This window comes from Sardina pilchardus, chromosome 2 (genome assembly GCF_963854185.1).
Source record: "Sardina pilchardus chromosome 2, fSarPil1.1, whole genome shotgun sequence".
Classification (NCBI taxonomy): Eukaryota; Metazoa; Chordata; class Actinopteri; order Clupeiformes; family Clupeidae; genus Sardina; species Sardina pilchardus.
The window spans coordinates 45,832,393-45,844,892 of NC_084995.1; the positions used below are offsets into that span (position 1 = coordinate 45,832,393).

A 12,500-nucleotide genomic window follows, 5' to 3' on the forward strand; every position below is an offset into this window, starting at 1 on the left:
GAGAGTGACATGTGTTAGCGTATGACTATAGATATATACTAGAGAGTGACATGTGTTAGCGCATTGCTATAGATATATACTAGAGAGTGACATGTGTTAGCGCATTACTATATATATATACTAGAGAGTGACATGTGTTAGCGCATTACTATCCACGATATTCCGCAGCCAACAATGGGGGTCGCCATGACATCGAGACGGTTTTCTATTTCCGGCGAAGCTGCATTGTATCTGTTTTAACGTGACGGTTTACGGTGCTTAACATATCATAACGCATATAAAAGTCAACTTTTATATTTTATATCGGTTATATGTGATGCAGTATATACATGCTGAGGGCAGAATTGTCAACATTTCGAACGAAATCTAAGTTGAGGCATAACCTAGTTTGCTATGGAGAACGCACATGTTAACAGAATGAACGGAAGTTGAAAACAGTATCGTAACCATCGCAACGATACATATTTCCGGGTTGAGGAAAGAGGTGGATAGATATATACTAGAGAGTTACATGTGTTAGCACATTACTATAGATATATACTAGAGAGTTACATGTGTTAGCACATAACTATAGATATATACTAGAGAGTGACATGTGTTAGCGCATTACTATAGATATATACTAGAGAGTGACATGTGTTAGCACATTACTATAGATATATACTAGAGAGTGACATGTGTTAGCGTATTGCTATAGATATATACTAGAGAGTGACATGTGTTAGCACATTACTATAGATATATACTAGAGAGTGACATGTGTTAGCGCATTACTATAGATATATACTAGAGAGTGACATGTGTTAGCGCATTACTATAGATATATACTAGAGAGTGACATGTGTTAGCGCATTACTATAGATATATACTAGAGAGTGACATGTGTTAGCGCATTACTATAGATATATACTAGAGAGTGACATGTGTTAGCGCATTACTATAGATATACACTAGAGAGTGACATGTGTTAGCGCATTACTATAGATATATACTAGAGAGTGACATGTGTTAGCGCATTACTATAGATATATACTAGAGAGTGACATGTGTTAGCGCATTACTATAGATATATACTAGAGAGTGACATGTGTTAGCGCATTACTATAGATATATACTAGAGAGTGACATGTGTTAGCGCATTACTATAGATATATACTAGAGAGTGACATGTGTTAGCGCATTACTATAGATATATACTAGAGAGTGACATGTGTTAGCGCATTACTATAGATATATACTAGAGAGTGACATGTGTTAGCGCATTACTATAGATATATACTAGAGAGTGACATGTGTTAGCGCATTACTATAGATATATACTAGAGAGTGACATGTGTTAGCGCATTACTATAGATATACACTAGAGAGTGACATGTGTTAGCGCATTACTATAGATTATATAGAGTGACATGTGTTAGCGCATTACTATAGATATATACTAGAGAGTGACATGTGTTAGCGCATTACTATAGATATATACTAGAGAGTGACATGTGTTAGCGCATTACTATAGATATATACTAGAGAGTGAAATGAGTTAGCGCATTACTATAGATTATATAGAGTGACATGTGTTAGCGCATTACTATAGATATTTACTAGAGAGTGAAATGAGTTAGCGCATTACTACAATATAGATTACATATATATATATATATAGATATATACTAGAGAGTGAAATGAGTTAGCGCATTACTATAGATTTATACTAGAGAGTGAAATGAGTTAGCGCATTAGCGCAATACTATAGATACTAGAGAGTGACATGCGATCAAGTTGTATGTTTGTGTAGGGTTTTACAACAGCGTTACAACAGTAATGTGATTCAGCCAATCATAGTCAAGTACCGGAACTATCATTTCAGAACAATGTGTACTAGGCAGTTCAAGAGTTCACTATCTGAAATTTAATAGTGTAAAAGCGGGTGCGCACATCTGAGTGTTTTAAAGTAGGTGCCGGACTCAAAAAAGGCAACAGTAAAAGAACAAAGAAGTCCGCACACTAGGGCTCCAAAATGAGTTTGTATTTAGTATTCACTACTCCTTAAAGGGATCTAGTGGCACTATAGGTGATATGAGTGTATTGAAATACTGTTGTGCTTTGTGTTATTTATTGCACGTTGGCACTTTACTGTATACTGGCTCTTTGCACACTAGCACTTTAAGCACTTTGCACTCGTCACTTTAATCACCTGCATCATGTGATGTCAGGTGTTCAATCAGTATAATTTGTATAAGTATGGGCTGCTAGATACCTATCTTATGTCTGAGGAAGGGCTGTTCGCCCGAAACGTCACAATGTGGTGAATAAAAGAAAGAAAGAACTCATTTTGGAGCCCTAGTGTGCGGACTTCTTTGTTCTTTCACTATCTGAAATTTGCCAGATAAATAAATGTGGGTGTGCTTGATGTAGGTCACTAGTCAGGGTCCTGACGAGCTTCTTGTGAGCACGACGGCTTTGCGCTGGCATTACCGCTCGTGGCCGTGAAGTGCATCATGGGATGGCGCCGGGCGATAACTGGTAGACGACCGCGGGCACCCGTGAAGCTTAACGTGAGATCATGCCTGACCTGCTGCGGAGGCAAGATGCCAGACGACGGATAATGGCGGCGCGAATAAGGGGCCCAGACTTGACCGGCTTTGAGAATATTCCAATTGAAGTATCAGAACAGTATGATTATAGTCACACGGAGATAGCAAGTTGGGCAGCATTTGGGCAAGGTGGCTGGCCGGGGGCCTGAAGTGCCCCGCTGGATCACACCAAACAGGCTGTGCTGCCAGCATCTGTGAGATCTCTGTGAGCACCCCGTCATCAGCTCAGTTCAGTTCAGTTCAGACATTTATGTCCCACAAGGGGAAATTTGGTTTGCATCAGTGGTTAAAAAGACATAATACACATAAGACAAAGTACAAAACATAGAGCACAAGTGTTCACAGACAACCAACCTCAGCACTAGAGACTACATTAAGGTTATACCATAATAAGTACCAGAGATGAGTATGATGAATATGTTTGGGTGGCACTTACTGTAAGTGTCATGAGTGATTTTGTGTTGGTTAAGTGTAGTAATTGCACTAGGGACAAAAGAAAACGTGTATCTATTGCACCTTGCCCTTGGTAGCCTATAACTCTGTCCAGATGGAAGAAGAACGAATTCATTTAATAAATGATGATCATTGCATGTTAAAATACACCTCGCCTTACCCAGCAACTGTCTATCCCATATGTGTGAGGAGGATAGCTGTTTAATGCCTATGATCTTACTTGCCGTGTTTACAATTGAAGACAGACGATTTGTGTGTGTGTGTGTGTGTGTGTGTTTGTGTGTGTGTTTGTGTGTGTGTATTAGGCAAATGTGGAGACTTTTTCTTTTTTTGTCAACTTCAACTTTATCCAAATCATTCTGTTTCAGAAGCTAGAGTAGAAGTGAAAAAGCAATAAGGGTGATGTATTCTGTGTGTGTGGATTCTGGTGTGTGTGTGTGTGTGTGTGTGTGTGTGTGTGTGTGTGTGTGTGTCGTGAGAACCCTCGCTGCTGAGTTTTGTACCTGTAGCTGCTTCAGTCTTTTTAAGACAGCCTTTTTCTGAAGAGTTTTATAAATCATGTCTTGACATCAGTCTTCTGTGTGTGTGTGTGTGTGTGTGTGTGTGTGTGTGTGTGTGTGTGTGTGTGTGTGTGTGTGTGTGTGTGTGTGTGTGTGTGTGTGTGTGTGTGTGTGTGTGTGTGTGTGTGTGTGTGTGCGTGTCTGTGTGTGTGTATGTGTGCGTGTGTGTGTGTGTGTATATGCATGTGTGTGTGTGTGTGTGTGTGTGTGTGTGTGTGTGTGTGTGAAAAATGGGCCTTGCTGCCCAAGTCCACACAGGATAGTGGCGACAAGACACACTGAGGTTTGAGGGTGATGAGGTGAAGACAGCCAACAGCAAACGTGGATTGTAGTGAAGAGTGCGAATTTATTTACAGTGCTATAAAAAACGTGTTCCAGGCAATGCCAACAAAAATACTTTTCCGAAAAAATAAACAAAAATCAACCAACCGGTTTCTCAAGGTTTGTAGCACAATTCCAACACTTAGTTACACTCTGTTCCAACCTCTCAGCAAGCTGATACAACAGTCTCCCACCCAGAGGGAAGAAATCCCTCGCTTTAAATAGAGCCATCTATTACCTCTAATTGGTCAATACCAATATAACAGGGTAATTTGTACTATATAATACTTTAACAGACATTACATAGAAATTACAAACATACATGGAGCATAATTCACCATATTTGCATATATATAATAATAACATTCTAATATATTAATAATTAAATAATAATTACATGTCAAATACAAAATATCTATTTATATTGCAACAATAGCACCCCCTGGCCAAATGAACACTTTCCTCTGTCCCAAACAGAGAATAAAATAGCCAGAGCCATTGTGCTCGTGTTTCTTGGGGAAACAATGTGATGCGGGACCAGGAAGTGAAAGTAAGAACGGTCAGTGTATTGTTGGTGTTTGCGTGCACAATGTATGAACTAGCAGAACGGAATGGGTTATGGAGCAGAATCGACGGGTACCTCGTCGCTCGCTATGATGTTTGCAGATGTTTGGTGAGTAACTGAATGATGTGTAAATACCGATTGCGTATGAATGAATTGCGTCGCGGTTGCCGGCACCGCGGGTAATTGCAAACATTAGAAGCTAAGTGTATGCGTGCGTGTAAGCGTGTTTGATCGTGTAGGAGAAGGTAGTCAGTTTAAATGTCGCGGGGAAAGACAGGCGAGCAGGGGAAAAGGAGGGGCTACTTTTCCACATTTCCCTCCTCCTCTGGAGGCTCGCCACTGGGGTGGCGAGACAGAAAATCTGCCACCAAGTTCTGTTTGCCAGCCCTAAACTGCACATCAAATCTAAAGGGCTGCAAAGCCAAAAACCAACGTGTTATACGTGCATTAGTGTCCTTCATCTTGCCCAGCCATTTTAAGGCTCTGTGGTCCGTCTCAAGGACAAAGTCTCTACCTAGAAGGTAGTAGCGAAAAGTGTCCAAGGCCCACTTTATGGCCAAGCACTCCAGCTCAACGGCGGAGTACCGTGTCTCCCGGGGAAACAGCTTGCGGCTTATGAAAGCCACCGGTCGTTGCTCCTCTCCCTCACCCTGGAGTAGTACAGCCCCCAGACCTACTCCAGAGGCATCAGTCTGCACAGTCCATGGCTGAGAAAAGTCTGGGCTCTGCAACGCTGGAGCGCTGCACATAGCGTCTTTTAAATCCTGGAAAGCCTTTTCATGCTGCTCCTCCCACTTGACCTTCACCGGACCAGACTTTCTGGTCAGGTCAGTGAGAGCCACAGCTCGGCTCGCAAAGTTAGGCACAAACCGCCGGTACCACCCCGCAAGCCCCAAAAAGGACCGGATATCCTTCTTGGTCTGGGGCCGCGGGCAGTCGCGGATAGCCTCAATTTTGTCCTTCTGGGGTCGTATTACCCCACGACCTAGGATATGACCCAGGTACCGCACTTCCTGCTGTGCCAGAGCACATTTCTTGGGCTGGGCAGTCAGCCCTGCCTGATGGATGCGACGTAGCACCTCAGCAAGATGCTGCATGTGCTCGTCCCAGGTAGCACTGAAGACGACCACATCGTCTAAGTATGCGCCCGCAAAGGCACCAGTCCCGTCCAGCACACGGTCCATCAACCGCTGGAACGTCGCGGGCGCCCCCTGCAGGCCAAACGGCATAACTTTGAACTGGAACAGACCCTGGGGTGTCCTGAAGGCTGTGCAGGGCCGGGCCTCCGTAGCCATGGGCACCTGCCAGTAGCCTTTACACAGGTCCAGGGTGGAAATGTAGTGCGCCTTACCCAGGCGCTCGATGAGGTCTTCCAGCCTGGGCATAGGATAGGCGTCAAAATGTGATTGGGCGTTTACCTGGCGGAAGTCGATGCAGAAACGGATGCTGCCGTCCTTCTTTGGAACCAGGACGATAGGGCTGCTCCAGGCACTCTCTGACCGCTCGATCACTCCCAATCTTTGCATCACCTGCAGCTCCTCCTGGAGGGCAGGTAACATTCGCTCTGGGATTCGGTACATCCGCTGCCGAACTGGAGTAGAGTCCTTCAGCTGGACGTTGTGTTCAGCCATGGATGTGACTCCAGGCTGGTCGCTGAACAGGCGGTCAGGAATGACAGCCCGCAACTCCTGCTGTTGTTGTGGGGTGAGATGGCTGATGTCGATCTCCCCCGCTGGATGGTCTGTAGGGAAGAACTGCTCCGGGGTGTCTTCCTCCTCCTTCACTGCCTGTACCAGCAGTTGCTGGCTCAGCGGCACCTCTCTCTCGTGCCACTCTTTCAGCAGGTTGATGTGGAACACCTGCCGCTGCTTTCTCCTCTCTGGCATCTCCAGCTCGTAGGTGGTGGGCCCCTGCTTCCTGCTGATGCGATAAGGCCCCTGCCACTTGGCCAGCAGCTTGTTCTCCTCCGTAGGCAGGAGTAGGAGAACTTTCTGGCCTGGCTGGAAGGTTCGCTGCCTCGCTTTTTGGTCATACCAGCTGGTCTGAGTCTGTTGCGCCTGCTGCAGGTTGTCCTTCACCAGGTTGGTCATCTCCTCCATCTTCTCCCTCATGGTGATGACATAGGTGAGGATGCTGGTGGTACTCTCCTTTGGTGACTCCCAGGCATCTCTGAGGAGATCAAGAGGGCCCCTCACCTGTCTGCCAAACAGAAGTTCAAATGGGGAGAACCCCGTTGAGGCTTGGGGAACCTCCCGGTAGGCAAACATGAGGTAGGGGAGCCAACGGTCCCAGTCCTTGCCGTTGGAAGCCACAAACCTCCTTAGCATGCCCTTCAAGGTCTGGTTGTACCTTTCTACCAGACCATCGGTCTGGGGGTGGTAAGGAGTGGTCCTAATACCCTTAATCCCCAATAACCCATAGACCTGCTTCATTGTGTTTGAGAGGAAGGCTGTTCCCTGATCAGTCAGTATCTCGCTAGGGATCCCTACCCTGGAGAATAACTGTAACAATACAGTGGCAATGGCTTTAGTTGTGACCTTTCGTAGGGGAAAAGCTTCGGGGTAGCGAGTGGCGTAATCACATATTACCAGAATATATTGGTGGCCTGCCTGTGTGCGTTCTAAGGGGCCAACAATGTCCATCCCTATCCTGGAGAACGGCACATCAATCACGGGGAGAGGTTGTAGTGGGAAAGGCTTGACTTTATGTTTGCTTGTCAGTTGACATGTGGGGCATGTTTTGCAGTGTCTGTGTACATCAGTATATATGCCTGGCCAAAAGAATTTGCCAGCTATTCTTTGAAGTGTTTTTACACTACCCAAATGACCCGCCCAGGGAATGTCATGCCCTAAGGTCAGTATCTTTGGCCTTAGGCTACGGGGAACTACTAGCTGCTCAGTGCTGCCCCCTTCAGGCTGGTGATATAACAGGCCCTGTTGCACAAAGTAAAATTCTCCTGAGAGACCTTTTGCCTGGCCTGTGCTCACTCCTTCAACCTCTGTAGCCTTACTGAAGAGCTCATTTAGGGACTCATCTTGCCTCTGCAGCTCTTTTAAATTCTGGGGAACTTCCCATACATCTTCCCTCTCAACCGGAAGTGGTTCTGGCTCTGAGTCAGCCATAACCCTCACAGTACCCAACAGCTTTTCTCTTCTGCGCTGCTGACGGGTCTTTGCTACTTTAGCGTTCTCTGGAGAACGGATCTCCACTCGGCTGTATGGCATCAGCTCTAACAGTCTCTGCGTGTCAGTCTTTGTCTGAGACCTAGTAGCAACCATACTCACTGGCAGAGTAGACTGCACCAGTTCTGGCAGTATGGGCACATCCTGGCCCAAGACAACTGGATGGCTCAACCCTCTGACCATACCCGCTTTAAGCTTATATGTCTGCTCTTGCACCTCGAGACAGATATCTGCTATAGGGTACTCATGTTCATCACCATTGACACAGCACACTCTGAGGCATCCTCCTGTTAGCATTTCAGGCTGATCCACCAGGTGAGGTTGCACGAGAGTCTGGGTGCTGCCTGTGTCAAGAAGAGCCCTTGCTGGCCTGCCATTCACGGTTACCTCTATGGTCTGCACCTTGCCAACATACACAGGGTCTTTAGGGACTAAACACATGGAGCTCTTTGCTTTTCTGACTGGACATTCTCTGCTGATGTGACCTGGCTTACCACAAAAGTGACACACAAAGCTGTCTCTACTCATGTGAGGTGTAGTTGAAGGTGGGCTAGTAGGTTTAGCATGAGTGTTGTGCTGTGGTGGATAGTATTTTGTGCTTGGACCCCTACTCTGCTCGCTAATTCTAGGACCAAAACCACTCCCATACCCCCCAGACTTACTTTTAGTCACTGCTCTGCTGGAGCTTTGTTGGCGGAAGTCCTTTGGTCCACGGCGAGCCGCAAGGAAAGCGTCCACTAGCTCTGCTGCTTTGTGTCCTGTTTGTGGGTCGTGCTCCTTGACCCACACTCGCACATCTGGAGACAGGGAGCGCAGGAACTGCTCCAAAATGAGGGTCTCCCCAATCTCCTCCACAGTCTTTTCAACCGGCTTAATCCACTTGCCGTACAAGTCCTTTAGCCGGCTGTAAAACTCTTTCGGGGTCTCCCCCGGCTCTAGGGTCGGGTCTCTGAACCTCAGCCGGTACCCTTCTGCATTGATCTCATACTTGGCCAAAATGGCCTCCTTCACCTTGAGGTAATCCAATGCGTCATATGGATCCATGGCTACATACGCAGCCCGTGCCCTACCGGTCAGATAAGGCACCAGGAATATAGCCCAGTTAGCATTGGGCCACCTGTAGGCTGTAGCCAGTCTCTCGAAGGTGGTCAGGTACTGCTCTACGTCGTCACCTTCCTCCAGCTTTGGCACGGCTGCTCTGGTCCATGTTGCTGGAATCGGTGCCATTGGTGGTGCTGCTGGCATCAGCGGGTCTGCTGGTGCTGCTGGTGCTGCTGGTGCTGCGGGGGCCGCTGGAGCCACTGGTGCTGCTGGTCCTGCTGGGGCCGCTGGAGCTGCTGGTGCTACTGGTGCTGCGGGGGCCGCTGGAGCCACTGGTGCTGCTGGTCCTGCTGGGGCCGCTGGAGCTGCTGGTGCTGCTGGGGCCGCTGGAGCTGCTGGTGCTGCTGGTGCTCTGCCTCCGTCACCTATCTGCTCCAACTCATCCCGGAAAGTGTTGAGCTGCACCTGCACATTCCGCCACCTCTGCTCCTGCTTGAGCGACTCACGCTCCTGGGTCTGCAGGGACTTCTGTAGGAGGCTATACAGAGCGGCGATATCTGGGGTCTCACCAGGGTCAGTCACCGGCTCTCCTCCTGTGGCACCTTCCTCCGCCTGCTCCTGCAGGCCCTCCCTGGCCAGCCGTCGGAACGACATCTCCTGCCGAATCTGAGCCCGTCTTCCTGGCCTCTTTCTCAGTGCCCCAGAGGGCGCCACGATCCCACTTCTGACACCAACTGTGAAAAATGGGCCTTGCTGCCCAAGTCCACACAGGATAGTGGCGACAAGACACACTGAGGTTTGAGGGTGATGAGGTGAAGACAGCCAACAGCAAACGTGGATTGTAGTGAAGAGTGCGAATTTATTTACAGTGCTATAAAAAACGTGTTCCAGGCAATGCCAACAAAAATACTTTTCCGAAAAAATAAACAAAAATCAACCAACCGGTTTCTCAAGGTTTGTAGCACAATTCCAACACTTAGTTACACTCTGTTCCAACCTCTCAGCAAGCTGATACAACAGTCTCCCACCCAGAGGGAAGAAATCCCTCGCTTTAAATAGAGCCATCTATTACCTCTAATTGGTCAATACCAATATAACAGGGTAATTTGTACTATATAATACTTTAACAGACATTACATAGAAATTACAAACATACATGGAGCATAATTCACCATATTTGCATATATATAATAATAACATTCTAATATATTAATAATTAAATAATAATTACATGTCAAATACAAAATATCTATTTATATTGCAACAATAGCACCCCCTGGCCAAATGAACACTTTCCTCTGTCCCAAACAGAGAATAAAATAGCCAGAGCCATTGTGCTCGTGTTTCTTGGGGAAACAATGTGATGCGGGACCAGGAAGTGAAAGTAAGAACGGTCAGTGTATTGTTGGTGTTTGCGTGCACAATGTATGAACTAGCAGAACGGAATGGGTTATGGAGCAGAATCGACGGGTACCTCGTCGCTCGCTATGATGTTTGCAGATGTTTGGTGAGTAACTGAATGATGTGTAAATACCGATTGCGTATGAATGAATTGCGTCGCGGTTGCCGGCACCGCGGGTAATTGCAAACATTAGAAGCTAAGTGTATGCGTGCGTGTAAGCGTGTTTGATCGTGTAGGAGAAGGTAGTCAGTTTAAATGTCGCGGGGAAAGACAGGCGAGCAGGGGAAAAGGAGGGGCTACTTTTCCACAGTGTGTGTGTGTGTTTCCTCTGAGCAGTGCCACAGCCTGACCCCAGCATCCCGCGGCCGGAGGGGGAGGAGTCTGGAGTGGTGGGCGGGGAGAGACTGGGCGTGGTCAGCAATTGGCCGCCTTCCCTGGAGGCGGGGCTACATCGCTGGGGAAGCACCGCCCCTAAAGCCCCCTGCCTGAGCTGCCCCGACGCAACCGGAAAAACCACACACACACTCACCTACGGTAACACACACACACACACTCACCTACGGTAACACACACACACACACTCACCTACGGTAACACACACACACACACACACTCACCTACGGTAACACACACACACACACTCACCTACGGTAACACACACACATACACACACACTCACCTACGGTAACACACACACACACACACACAAACACACTCACCTACGGTAACACACACACACACACACACACACTCACCTACGGTCACACACAAACACACACACACACACACACACTCACCTACGGTAACAGACACACACATACATACACACACACTTACCTACGGTGACACACACAAGCACACACACATTCACTCACCTACGGTAACACTCACAGGTGATCACTTATGGTCCTTAAGTATGTGTGTGTGTGTGTGTGTGTGTGTGTGTGCATGGTGTATGTGTTTGCGTGCGTTTCTGTGTGTGTGTGTGTGTGTGTGTCTCTCCAGGGAAACTGTGGTCTCGGAGTATGAAGCTCGCCTACAGCCTCCTCAACAAGCTGGGGAGCAAACAGGAACCTCTCATCAGGGCAGGGGACCGGGTAAGTGTGTGTGTGTGTGTGTGTGTGTGTGTGTGTGTGTGTGTGTGTGTGTGTGTGTGTGTGTGTGTGTGTGTGTGTGTGTGTGTGTGTGTGTGTGTGTGTGTGTGTGTGTGTGTGTGTGTGTGTGTGTGTGTGTGTGTGTGTCTTCCTGTACTGTAGGTGGTGCTGCCATCTGAACGTGTGTGTGTGTGTGTGTGTGTGTGTGTGTGTGTGTGTGTGTGTGTGTGTGTGTGTCTTCCTGTACTGTAGGTGGCGCTGGTGTTCCCTAACAGTGACCCAGCAGCCTTCCTCGTGGCCTTCTATGGCTGCCTGCTGGCTGAGGTGGTCCCGGTACCAGTAGAGGTGCCCCTTAGCAAGAAGGTAAGTGTGTGTGCGTGTGTGTGTGTGTGTGTGTGTGTGCGTGTGTGTGTGTGTGTGTTCCTTTTCGTCTGAACTGAAGTGAGACTGGAATGAATGAGGAGTGACTTTGGGACTGTGATGGTCCCAGAGGACATTAGAACTGCTGTGCAGGTGAATGGGGGTCACATCTGGCGTGTGTGTGTGTGTGTGTGTGTGTGTGTGTGTGTATGTATATGCATGTGTGTGTGTGTGAGTTTCTGGGGAGTGGATTTGTGACTGTCTGTCTTTCCCAAAGGATGCTGGGAGCCAGCAGATCGGCTTCCTATTGGGCAGCTGTGGGGTTACCGTGGCGCTGACCACTGACACGTGTCATAAAGGATTACCCAAGAGCCTCAGCGGAGAGATACAGCAGCTGAAGGGTAAACACACACACACACACACACACACACACACACACACACACACACGCGCACACACAGTGTTGGGCAAGTTACAGTTCCTTCCAAAAGTAACTAAATTACTTACTCGGTTGCACATTTTAAAAGTAACTAGTTACTTCAGAAAGCAGCTATTGCGTTACTTTCAGGTAAATGTTTAAATGGAAAGTTTAAGTGGAAAATACAGGTAGAACCAATCATGTAGATATGTGTGTGTGTGTGTGTGTGTGTGTGTGTTTACAGGCTGGCCAAAGCTGTTGTGGGTGGTCACAGACTCTAAACATTTATGCAAACCTCCCAGTGACTGGTACCCGCACATTAAAGATGCCAACAATGACACGGCATACATAGAGGTGAGTGTGTGTATTTGTACGTGCATGAGAGTGTGTGTGTGTGTGTGTGTGTGTGTGTGTGTGTGTCTGCTTGAGTGTGTGGATGCACGTTTGTGTATGTGTGTGTGTCTGCAAGAGAGTGCATGCACGTTTGTGTGTGTTTGTGTTTGTGTTTGTGTA

General features: G+C 47.5%; 1 protein-coding gene across 1 annotated transcript in view; it reads left to right on the forward strand.

The window, feature by feature from the left end:
• LOC134058701 (disco-interacting protein 2 homolog C-like) overlaps positions 1-12,500 on the forward strand; it is an 82,255-nt gene that overhangs the window by 35,017 nt on the left and 34,738 nt on the right. Inside the window, exons 9-13 of the mRNA XM_062515649.1 lie at positions 10,452-10,649; positions 11,121-11,212; positions 11,462-11,572; positions 11,847-11,970; positions 12,232-12,341. Of these exons, the coding sequence (XP_062371633.1) occupies positions 10,452-10,649; positions 11,121-11,212; positions 11,462-11,572; positions 11,847-11,970; positions 12,232-12,341 (635 nt within the window). The remainder of the gene's footprint in view (positions 1-10,451; positions 10,650-11,120; positions 11,213-11,461; positions 11,573-11,846; positions 11,971-12,231; positions 12,342-12,500) is intronic.